At 39.4% G+C, this 12,561-nt stretch overlaps 1 protein-coding gene across 1 annotated transcript in view; it reads left to right on the forward strand.

Annotated features, from left to right (window-relative positions):
* LOC126175891 (arylsulfatase B-like) overlaps positions 1 to 12,561 on the forward strand; it is a 361,227-nt gene that overhangs the window by 282,828 nt on the left and 65,838 nt on the right. The window contains exon 6 of the mRNA XM_049922945.1: positions 11,483 to 11,732. Coding sequence (XP_049778902.1) covers positions 11,483 to 11,732 — 250 coding nt within the window. The remainder of the gene's footprint in view (positions 1 to 11,482; positions 11,733 to 12,561) is intronic.

The raw sequence follows: 12,561 nt of genomic DNA on the forward strand, positions 1-12,561 counted from the left end.
ACGCCCCCCACACAACATTTTGTATGTGCTCGTTCCAATTTGAGTGGTTCGTAGTTGTTATCCCCAGATTTTTAGTATAATTGTCAGCCTTTAAATTTGCGTGATGTGTCGTGTAGGCAAACTGAAATTTAACAGATTCCTCTTACTACTCATGTGAATCACCTCACATTTTTCATTATTTAGAGTCAATTGCCACTTTTTGCACTTGTCTAAATATTTTGCAATTGGTTTTTACCATCTGATGACTTTACGAGATGGTAAATAACATCTTCATCAGCAACAACTAATTGTAAGAGGGCTTTCAGATTGTTTCCTAAATAGTTTACATAGACCAGGAGCAGCACTTCCTTGGGGAACACCAGATATCATTTCTAGTTTACTCATTCACTTTCCATCCCTTTTTACAATGAACTGTGACCTTCCTGGAGGAAATTACGAATCCAGTCGCACAACTGAGATGTTACTCCGTAGGCCCAAAGTTTGATTAAAAGCTCTTGTGAGGAGCAATATCAAAAGCCTTGTGTAAATCTAGAAAGGATTTGAGATTATTTGTCTAAAGAACTCATTACTTCATCAGAATAAAGATTGGTTGTGTTGCACAAGAACGATATTTCCTGAATTAGAGCTGACTAGTGACAGGAAATCATTTGCTTCCACATACTTCATAATGTTCGAACAAAGTAGACTGTGTTCCAAATACATACTCCAAATCGAAGTTAGTGACGTGGTCTGTAATTCAGGGGATTATTCCTATTTCCTTTCTTCAGTATTGGTGTGACCTGTGCAACTCTGCACTCTTTAGGTAAGGCTCTTTCATCGAGTGAATGGGCTGTATGTTGTTACTAGCAAGGGAAACTCCCTCTCCCCCCCCCCCCCCCCCCCTTAGATTTAGTGGTAAACTGGATCAGTGGGTAGCCTGACAAAAACTGAACGTAGATCTCGCATGAAAACAAGAAGAAGGTGTAATGAACTGTGAAAAAAGAAGCAAAATAGAAGCAGTGAACGGCCCAAGCTCATGATATACAGTATTAAGCAAACACTAAAAACAATTACGTCGTGGTCCTGTGGTGACGGTGTTGGACTGCGAAGTGGGTGGTCTGTGGTCAAGTCTTCTTAATGCTCCATTATTTTTTTCCCTCAACATTATCAACTTTCCACTGAGTCATTGATCTGTCCGTACTCCTTCTGTAGTCATATTATACACTGGTTATAGAATACGAGTCATGTGGTAAGAACGTATTACCGTTGCAAGTAAATGTGATGAATAGAAAGAGCAGGCGAGATGCCACATAGACCTCTCACAGAACTACAAATAAACGGGTGTAAACTATGTTATAACAAAGAAATTCAAGAGTCAAAACTTTCAAAACGGAACATAAGAGTCATAACATGTGGTTTTTGCGTAGAACAAATAGGAGGTGTGTACGTGTGGAGGTTCCTTCTTTACACAGACAGTAATTTGAATATAGCGAACAGACACATCGATGACAGGATGGACAGTTCATAAATTCGTTAAAAAATAATGTAAATGGGAGATCTGAATCGTTCAGTGTTTCGATTTTGCTTCGTGTTTCACAGTTTAGTACATCTTCTATCTGTTTCTATGCTTGAACTGTGTTAAGTTGTTGATGGGCTACCCACTGAGCCATCTTACTACTAAATCTGAGGGGGTTGCCATTGGAAGGTTCTCTTGTAAGTATTTATCTATTTCATCAGTATGCTCTGAAAGGGACCAAATTGGTATACAGTGTGGAACGGTAAACTTGTCTTTATTAAATAATTTGAACTGCTTCACTAAATCAAAGGTATCTACTTCTAAGTTACTCATGTTGAGAATCTGTTCTTGATTCGATTTCTGGAATATTCACTTCGTCTTCTTTGGTGAAGAAATTGCAGGAAACCATGTTTAGAATCTTCGCTTTAGCGACACTGTCATCAATAGCATCACTGTAGGGCCTACCACTGTTGTCATATTGTGGATGTAGTGGTTGTCTCTTGCTGCTGGTGTAGTTTACATATGGCCAGAATCTCTTTGGATTTTGGGCCAGATATTGAGGCAGTTTCGTTGTTGAAACTATTAAAAGCATTTCATGGTCTAACGCCCATGCAACAAAAATCACCATATATGTAAATACCGACCACAAAACCCTGCACTATTAATTGTGTTGTCATTACAGTCTTCACTCTGAAGGCTGCTCTAGTATGACTCTCTGCACCACTGTATCTTGTGTAAACTTCTTCATCTCTGTGAAACCACTGTAACCGACATCCATTTAGACCTGTGTACTGTATTCAGGCAATCCTCTCTCTCTCTCTCTCTCTCTCTTTCTCTTTCTCTCTCTCTCTAAACGTTACCCCTCACACTTACCCTCATTAGCAAACTGATGATTCATTATGGTTAAGAGGGTTTTTTTTTCTGCAGTGGAGTCTTTGCATAAAATTTGCTCGGTTTACTTGCTACGTCAAATTCGAAAAAAATTCCCAGCTTTCGATAATATCCACAATCATCTTGGTCAGGTACTAAAACTGACTGATGATTTGTGGTTAAATCTCTTCCAAGACCGAGCGAGGTGGCGCAGTGGTTAGACACTGGACTCACATTCGGTAGGACGACGGTTCAATCCTACGTCCGGCCATCCTGATTTAGGTTTTCCGTGTTTTCCCTAAATCACTCCAGACAAATGCCAGGATGGTTCCTCTGAAAGGGCACGGCCGACTTCCTTCCCCATCCTTCCCTAATCCGATGAGACCGATGACCACGCTGTCTGGTCTCCTTCCCCAAACAACCAACCCCCTCTCTTCCAAGATAGGTTACCAGAAAGACTTAAACAATTATCGCCGAGTTTTCTTACTGACATCTTTTCCCAAGATATTCGAAAAAGTAATGTACTCAAGAGTGGTCTCACATTTAACAATTTACTTCGTATTCTAGCAGAGGTGCTCGACTGAGAATGGTATTTATTCATTCTCCCACCAAATATTACAAGTCTTAAATAATAAAATATCTCCAGTTAGTATTTTTTTATCTTTCCAAAGCGCTTGATTGTGTGCATTATTTGCTCTTAGAGAAACTTACATTTTATAAAATTGATGCCTTCATACACAAATGCTTTCAAACATGCGTAGCAAACAGAATGCAAAAGGTTGAGCTCAAGAATTCAGAAAATTTTGGGGAAATAGAAAATTTTAGTGAGGGGGGGGGGGGGGGACAAATCACAAAGGGAGTCCTATAGGGTTCAATTTTGGGCCCACTTCTGTTCCTTATGTATGTGAATGGCCATCCACCTAACCTTCAACAGCTAGAACTGCTACTTTTTTTTTCAGACAATACCATTGTTATGATAAAACCAATAAGAGGGAAAGCAACATAAAATATTGTTAAAGATGTTTTTCAAAGAATTATTGAGTGGTTGTCTGAAAATTGACTCTGCATTAATTTTTATAAAAAGCAATCATACACACACGCACACACACACACTCAAGCAAACGCAACTTACACACACGTCTGCAGTCTCAGAGAGCTGAAACTGGTGTAGTTTCAGCTCTCTCAGATGGAAGACATGTGTGCAAGTTGCGTTTGTGTGTGTGTGTGTGTACTGCTAACAAAGGCCTTTATGGCCAAAAGCTATGTTTGTGTGAATCTTTTTATTGTGCCTATCGCGACTCAGCATCTCCTCTATATGGTGAATAGCAACTTTCCTTCTCTGGTATTGTTATAATAAAAATGTGTTTGATTTTCCAGTAATTTTCCTAATATATTCTGCTGCTCATTTTGAAGCTTATGGCTTCATCTTCAGGCAGAAGCTGATACAGAAAAACCTCAAGGAGGGGGCACTAAACATATCTTGAGCTACCTTTACTTTTACCGTAATAAAAAGTAATCAAGTCACATGCAAAGTTAAAGGAAGTTTTATTTAAACTGATTGTACATACATACAAGAGAATGCCATCTTATGATATAAAATTTACATTGTGGTTCTCTTCCTTAAATGGTGAATTATATGTGCCTATTCTTCCTGGCAAATTGGTTAATTGCATTGTCAATAGGACAATCAATGTCAGGGTGAGTGATCAATAGAGCTAAGCCATTAAGTCGATTCTCCTTCATTGTCAACCTCAGCCATGTCTTTGTACACCACAATGTTGAAAAACGTCTTTCTACTGAAGCAATAGATGCAGGAAACAAGCAGATGTTTTGTACAATGTGTGCAAAGTAGGATAGTCAGATATAGGACAGACAGACATCCCTTGCATAATTTATTTATTTATTTATGTATTCATCCGTAAACAAATTTCTTTGTATGGATGTCGTCATTATACGTACAGGTGTACATTATTTTGTCATATAAGGTAATGAATCCAAGCTATATATAATAAATTCATAATATATATATATATATATATATATATATATATGTATATGTATATTACACACACAATTTATCATTGAATTGCATAATGCAGAAGAACCTGCTTCAATCAAAAGAAATATATCACAAGACTCCTCTAATACTGGTATGGGTAAATTACAATCTAGTATGTCCACTTTATAATTTTTTAACCTGATTATTTATTTATGCCAATTTTATGCTGCATGAATCCTCTAATCAAGTAAAAACTATATTTTAATAAATATTATTTAAGGAATGCTTTAAATTTACAGAGTTCCTTTATGCTTTTGATTTCTTTTGGCAATTTATTGTACACTCCTGGAAATTGAAATAAGAACACCGTGAATTCATTGTCCCAGGAAGGGGAAAGTTTATTGACACATTCCTGGGGTCAGATACATCACATGATCACACTGACAGAACCACAGGCACATAGACACAGGCAACAGAGCATGCACAATGTCGGCACTAGTACAGTGTATATCCACCTTTCGCAGCAATGCAGGCTGCTATTCTCCCATGGAGATGATCTTAGATATGCTGGATGTAGTCCTGTGGAACGGCTTGCCATGCCATTTCCACCTGGCGCCTCAGTTGGACCAGCATTCGTGCTGGACGTGCAGACCGCGTGAGACGACGCTTCATCCAGTCCCAAACATGCTCAATGGGGGACAGATCCGGAGATCTTGCTGGCCAGGGTAGTTGACTTACACCTTCTAGAGCACGTTGGGTGGCACGGGATACATGCGGACGTGCATTGTCCTGTTGGAACAGCAAGTTCCCTTGCCGGTCTAGGAATGGTAGAACGATGGGTTCGATGACGGTTTGGATGTACCATGCACTATTCAGTGTCCCCTCGACGATCACCAGTGGTGTACGGCCAGTGTAGGAGATCGCTCCCCACACCATAATGCCGGGTGTTGGCCCTGTGTGCCTCGGTCGTATGCAGTCCTGATTGTGGCGCTCACCTGCACGGCGCCAAACACGCATACGACCATCATTGGCACCAAGGCTGAAGACGACACGTCTCCATTCGTCCCTCCATTCACGCCTGTCGTGACACCACTGGAGGCGGGCTGCACGATGTTGGGGCGTGAGCGGAAGACGGCCTAACGGTGTGCGGGACCATAGTCCAGCTTCATGGAGACGGTTGCGAATGGTCCTCGCCGATACCCCAGGAGCAACAGTGTCCCTAATTTGCTGGGAAGTGGCAGTGCGGTCCCCTACGGCACTGTGTAGGATCCTACGGTCTTGGCGTGCATCCGTGCGTCGCTGCGGTCCGGTCCCATGTCGACGGGCACGTGCACCTTCCGCCGACCACTGGCGACAACATCAATGTACTGTGGAGACCTCACGCCCCACGTGTTGAGCAATTCGGCGGTACGTCCACCCGGCCTCCCGCATGCCCACTATACGCCCTCGCTCAACGTCCGTCAACTGCACATACGGTTCACGTCCACACTGTCGCGGCATGCTACCATTGCTAAAGACTGCGATGGAGCTCCGTATGCCACGGCAAACTGGCTGACACTGACGGCGGCGGTGCATAAATGCTGCGCAGCTAGCGCCATTCGACGGCCAACACCGCGGTTCCTGGTGTGTCCGCTGTGCCGTGCGTGTGATCATTGCTTGTACAGCCCTCTCGCAGTGTCCGGAGCAAGTATGGTGGGTCTGACACACCGGTGTCAATGTGTTCTTTTTTCCATTTCCAGGAGTGTATATCTTGACACCTTGGTAAAACATAGTGATTTGGGTTTTAGTTTTATTCATTCTGTCTAGCTACAAGCAATGACTGTTTCTGGTTTGGTGATCATGTATGCAGCTGTTTGCTAAGTATTGCTCGATATTTTTGTGAATAAAAACTCTAATTTGCAAGATATATTCACTTGGGATTGTCAGAATACCCCACTTTTTAAATAGCTCACTGCAGTGTGCTCTTTTGTGACTCTTGCTCATTATTCTGATAGCTCGTTTTTGCAATCTGAACACATATTTCGCATTTTGGGCATTTGCACCGCAGAATATTATGCCATAACTTATTATAGAATGTATATGTGCAAAGTATGTCATTCTCTGGCATGAACTATTGCACACAGTGACTAATATTCATAAGGCATAGCATGCTGTGCAGATTTTTTTTTCCCAAGCGTCCTCATATGTTCATCCCATTTTAATTGTTGATCAACATACATACCCAAAAATTTTGTGCTGGCTACACACGGTACAGTTTCATTTTGAACTTTAAGTTTTGTCACATTCGGTTTTTTCTCTATATAGTAGTTTATGTTATTAGTCTTCTTAACATTAAGGGTTACTTTGTTGTTATTTGACCAGTTGTGAACTTCCATAAGTGCCTTTTCAGCTTTTACATTTAACATTTCTGGTGTCCTGTTTGTAATTATTATATTGCTGTCATCAGCAAACAACACTGTTTCTCCTTGCGTTACCCACTGTGGGAAGTCGTTAATATAAATAAGAAATAGTATTGGGCCTAACACACTTCCTTGAGGTACTCCAATGTTCAAATATTCTTCATCTGAAAGATGTTTCACTAAATAATTTGAGCTACTTGCAATTTGAGATATCTCCACTCTCTGCACTCTGTCTGCAAGGTAAGATCTAAACCATTTATTTACAACCCCCCTGATTCCTAGTGCTTCAAGTTTACCTAGCAGTATTTCATGGTCAACTGCATCAAATGCTTTGCTGAGATCTAGGAAAACGCCTGTTATTTGTTCTCCTTTATCTAGGGCTTCTAGAACTACTCTTGTAAATTTTTCTATAGCTGCTTCTGTTCCCTTTCCAGTCCTGAAACCAAACTGTTCTTTGGATAGGAGTTGGTATTTATTTAAGTAGTCTGTTTTTAATAATAATAGTTTCCATTATTTTGAAAAAGAAGACAACAATGAAACTGGTCTGTAATTCTCTATATTTTCTGTATAATTTTTCTTGTGTATGGGAAGAATTTTTGCATGCTTTAGATAATTAGGGAAGCAACCTGATGAGAATGACTCATTTATAATGTCTGCTAAGGGTTCTTTTATGCTGCTAATGTAGTCTTTTAGTATACACATTGGAACTGCATCTAGACCTGTGGATGATTTATTCTTGAATTTATGTACAATGCTACTGATTTCATCTCCATTGGTGGGTAGTAGTAGCATTGTGCGGAATACATAGTTCTTTGCCATTGTGTGTTGTGTTTTAGGAAGCTTTTCTTGCAGTTTTATTGCTATATTACTAAAGTAGTTGTTTATAAAGTTTGCCAGGCCCTTAGGATTATCTATTAAATTACCTTTATTTCTAATTTTTATGTCCATCTGCTTTGATTTTGAGTAACCAGTTTCTTGTTTTACTATATTCCAAATGGCTCTGCTTTTATTGTTTGAGTTCTGTATGGTCTTTTCATTTTGGATTCTCTTTGCTTCCTGCAACAGTTTTCTGTATGTCCTCTTGTACCTGAGAAAAAAACTGTAAGAAGGCTGGGTCACTCTTATCATTTTTGATAGATCTCAGATGTTTGAGTGTTTCAAAGGATTTTCTGATACCTTTTGTTACCCAAGTCTTCCTACTAGATCCCCCAACAGAAAGTACTACTTTAGGAAATGTTTCCTCAAATTTTAACTTGAATATATTCATGAAATTGTTGAATTTTTCATTTACATGTGTTCCTGAATATACTTCTGACCATATGTGGCCAGTCATCTGTGTTGCAAATTCATGCCTTTTTGATTCAGAAAAAAACCCTTCTGTAGCTAAGCACTTTTGCTTGTAACTTTGTAGACATTTTAAGTTTTGCACTTTGACCAAAGTGGTCTGATATCCCAAGGTTTTTAACCGTTACTTCACAGCATTTATGGTTAATATCTGATAGAATATGGTCAATTATTGAAGATGAGTGTTTGGTTACTCTTGTGGCACTTGCTACCCATTGTGAGATACCATAACTGTGCAAGATATTCAAGAGCCTGGTGCTGACTTCACCGATTTTCAACATATTGATATTTAAATCTCCACAAATAATAATATGTACTTTAGGATTACATATTTTGTCCAACACTTGTATTAATTTAGTGAAAAAGGTTTCGATATCACCATTAGGAGACCTATATAAACACAGTATATACAATTTTTAAGGGTATTTTGTTCCTTTAACTCTACTACTGAAAGTTCAAAATGTTTTTCTTCACTCAAAGAAATCATATCACTCCTAACTATGAACTGTAGTCCTTTTTTCACATAAATACATGAGCCCCCACCCCTGTTTAATGATCTGCTATAATAACATGCTAATTCATAAGAAGGTAAAACTATGTATTCAATTTCAGATCCTTTGCACCAGTGTTCAGTAATGCAGACTATCAAGCTATCTATGGCTTCTAGTTTGATTTCTAACTGTTGCACTTTGTTCCTTATTGACTGAACATTCTAATGAAATATTGTTAAGTAATTATAGTTACTTATCTTGGGCGCTTCTTCTTCCTTCCTTCTAGAATCATGATGATTGAGGGCGTTTATGCTCATTTGCTTGTATTGAAGAGTTCTCCCATTAGTTTTATTTTAATTAGAAAGAGTGATTCTTCTTCAAAGAATGGTAGTTCAGTTAATCACTGATTCAGTTACTATGAATTACTACTATTAATACTCTACAATCAACTAACCATTCTCACTCTCAACTAATCTTCATACTTGCACTTGCTACAACTACGAATTTTTACTTATTCATTCTTCAGTCTTAATATATCTGTTTCTGAATGTAAACTATCTTCATATTTGGCAAATAATCCATATTTATAACACCACATATAAAAGGTTCTCAGTACAAGAAAACAGGAGAATATTCATGACTTTTCTCAAACAAATGCCAGATAGAATAACGTATCGAGATCACTAGAATGGCTGTGACTTTTGTTATACGTATGTGTTACCCATCTATGTGACAGATGAAAGTCAACTCATGAAAGAAACAAACGAATAGCATGCAAGCTGATTGGTGGGGCCAGTGCAGATGGCAGTGCAGGTAGTGCTGCAAGGGGGAGAGGGGGCACCTTGTGTGAACCCCATACGAATCTGCCACTGTCTTCAGGTGCCGCCAACTCTGAACAAGGGGAGGTGCTACTAACATACAAGTGCTGTGGGATTGACATACTAAAAAGTGGTGTACTCACATAGTTATGAGAACATAAATGTGTGGCAATAGGGCCAGTCAGTTTCAGGGGATCACACACACATCGAACAAACAGTTCAGACTGCAACAAAAACATTAACTTTGTGGATGGTTCTGGTCTTAAATGAACGCAATAATACTGTAATAAATAAGTACCTGATGTCACACATAGGACCAGCAACGACAGTGCCTGGATGGACAGCACAACACAGAAGTGACTGGTGTAGATGGTCCCAAAGCCAGTTGACCACATCAATAGAAGTAACTGACGTAGGGGCCAATGAGGTGGGGAACCAAAGTAAAAGGCTGCAAAAGAGCAGGAAATGGGGGTTGACTGGTACATCCACTTGCGTAAGTGTGATTCATAAGGTTGGCACAATCTGGAACTACAAATGTAAGAATAATAAACTGACATATAAACATGGGAGGTCTGCAACAATGCCTAAAAGCCAACATAAAAAAGTACACCAGGTTAAAGAGACAAAAGATAAAAATATAACTAAAACTGCTGGTATGGATAATATATAAAAATATACCTAAAAATCAAGCAATATGACAATGAGAGGTGAGGTGTGGTGGGAGAATAATGCTAACTGTTGGGATTGGTACCTATATATAGGCTCATTCTTACACAGCAGAAAAATCTCATTAGCTTCTATGACAGTTGCTTCTGCTGCTGCAGTCAAGTGGCTTCTACATTGCCTGCACTAGTCACTTCCATATCCTGCTGTCCAGGTGGGCACTGTGGACTGAGTTCATTTCTGCCTGGAATCCTCCCCAAATTTACCATTTTTTTCCCAGTCCCATGAGTTTGTTTAATGTAGCTGTGATTGCCCATGACCGAATGGCCTGACCGCCATACATTTATGTTCTCACAATTATGTGAGGACACCACTTTCCACAACTGCAGCTTTTATTTTAGTATGTCATCCTTGTAGTTTTTGTAAGTTAGTAGATCCTACTCTTATTCATCTTGGTGGTACCTGAAGATGAAGCTTTAAGTTTGAAACTGATCATGGGATAAATTAAGAAAATTACTGGTGGATTTTTATCATATAAGTATGTTCCACAGTTGTGGATGTTCACCTGCCCAATATTTTTTACCTGTTTTATGATATCAGGGAATATCTTTCATGGTACTACAGGCAGCTGTAGAGCGCAAAGGCTGTCGAGAGCGAATGGAGTAAGTCAAACGTATAATTAAGGATATGGGCTGCAAGTGCTACTCTGAGATGAAGGTGCTGGCAGAAGGCAGGAAATTAGTGGTGGATTGCATCAAAACCAGACAGAAAACTGATGACTCAAAACAAATTTTTTTAATAAGGAAGTGAAGAGACAGAGATGAAGGTGATTGTATTACATATATTATGATTGGTATTTTTTTTAGAAGACTGATGACTCAAAAAAAATTTTTAATAAAAAGTTAATAAAAGGAGATGTAGCTGTCAGTTATATGTATAGCATATCAGTATTTTATTGGTAACTGGCTTTGAACCCAATCCTCCTATTCCAGTAATTGTACTTTTTCATGTTCGTTAATGTTTTTGCAGTTTGCCATCCAGCTCTTGTCATATTTATGTGTGGAAACTCAGTCTGTATTTTAATGATAATGTTTTACTAGGTATTTAATTTGAGAAACCTAATATTGCAAGAGGATTACACTTCTATAGTGTATCGAGATTGTCTTCTTTTGTTGTATGTCATTCTCCTGTTAAATAGTTTCATAGATGCATCTGTGACTTTTAAAGGAAAACTTGAAAATGGGCATGAGACCTAAAACATGTTGAGCTTGATGGAATGTGAAAGGGGAATTAAACTGTCAAGGTGGATTCATTATTTCTTATATTTTTTGTAGTAGTTTGAACCTATCTTTTCCACCTTGTTATGATTTACTCATCTCTATTGAGTGTACTGCCTTCCTCAGGAGTACTGGGGACTAGACATGAGACGTGGCATGGAGCCTGCATGGGACTTGCACGGCCAATACTCGACGGATGTGTTCACCTCGGAGGCGGTGCGGCTCATACAGAGCCACAACGCATCACGGCCCCTCTTTCTGTATGTGGCCCATGCTGCTGTCCACTCAGGCAATGCTTACAACCTACTCCCTGCACCTGACAAAACCATCATGAAGTTCGACAACATAGCTGACTACAACAGAAGGCGATTTGCAGGTAAACCCTTAAATTTGTTACTGTTCCTCAGGTCAATGATAACAATGATCACCAATATGAAGTCTATTCTTACTGAACTCGTATAAGAGTGGAAGACTGAGAGAGATATGCTCAATATGTACAGGATTTGAGGAAAATAAGAAGGCTGATTCCACTACTGTTGATCCTGCCCTGAGGGAAATGGAAAGTGCTGTCCAACAAAACACCAATCCCATATTTATCAAATTTTGCGGTGATGCTTATTGCATAATGGATACTAAATCATTAATCTTTCATACCATTTTGAACTGATGTCCATCATCACCATCAGTATGAGGTGTGATGTCTACAGGCACAAATACACTCGTTTGCATTGTGGCATGGAAGCACACAATCTCCAAATATCATCTTGAGGAATCCCTTGCCATTCCTGAAACACACCTTCTGTCATTCCATGAAGAATCTTGCTGGAGACTAATATAGAAGTATACGTCATCTCGTCACATTCCAGACATGCCCTAAGGGTAACAATTCAGGAGACCATTCACATTAGTCAAGGATCCTGCATTCTTCAAGGCATTTGTAGTGTGAATTGTGGTGTGGGTCCTGCACTGTCCTAATTGAATGTGCCACTTGGTTACCTGGTTATGAAAGGTATGCAGCAGGCTTCACCATTCTTGTCACATACTAGGAGCATTCAACCTCCTTTTAACAATTATCAAAGCTATTCTGTTGTCATATCAAATAATAACTCTCACTATGATACCAGAAGTTGGAGAGGTATGTGTTCGAGAATCACTGCATCCCGTAATCCTTCACCAGATCATCTAAGGACTCACTGATATCATTC

This window comes from Schistocerca cancellata, chromosome 3, assembly GCF_023864275.1.
Source record: "Schistocerca cancellata isolate TAMUIC-IGC-003103 chromosome 3, iqSchCanc2.1, whole genome shotgun sequence".
Taxonomy (NCBI): domain Eukaryota; kingdom Metazoa; phylum Arthropoda; class Insecta; order Orthoptera; family Acrididae; genus Schistocerca; species Schistocerca cancellata.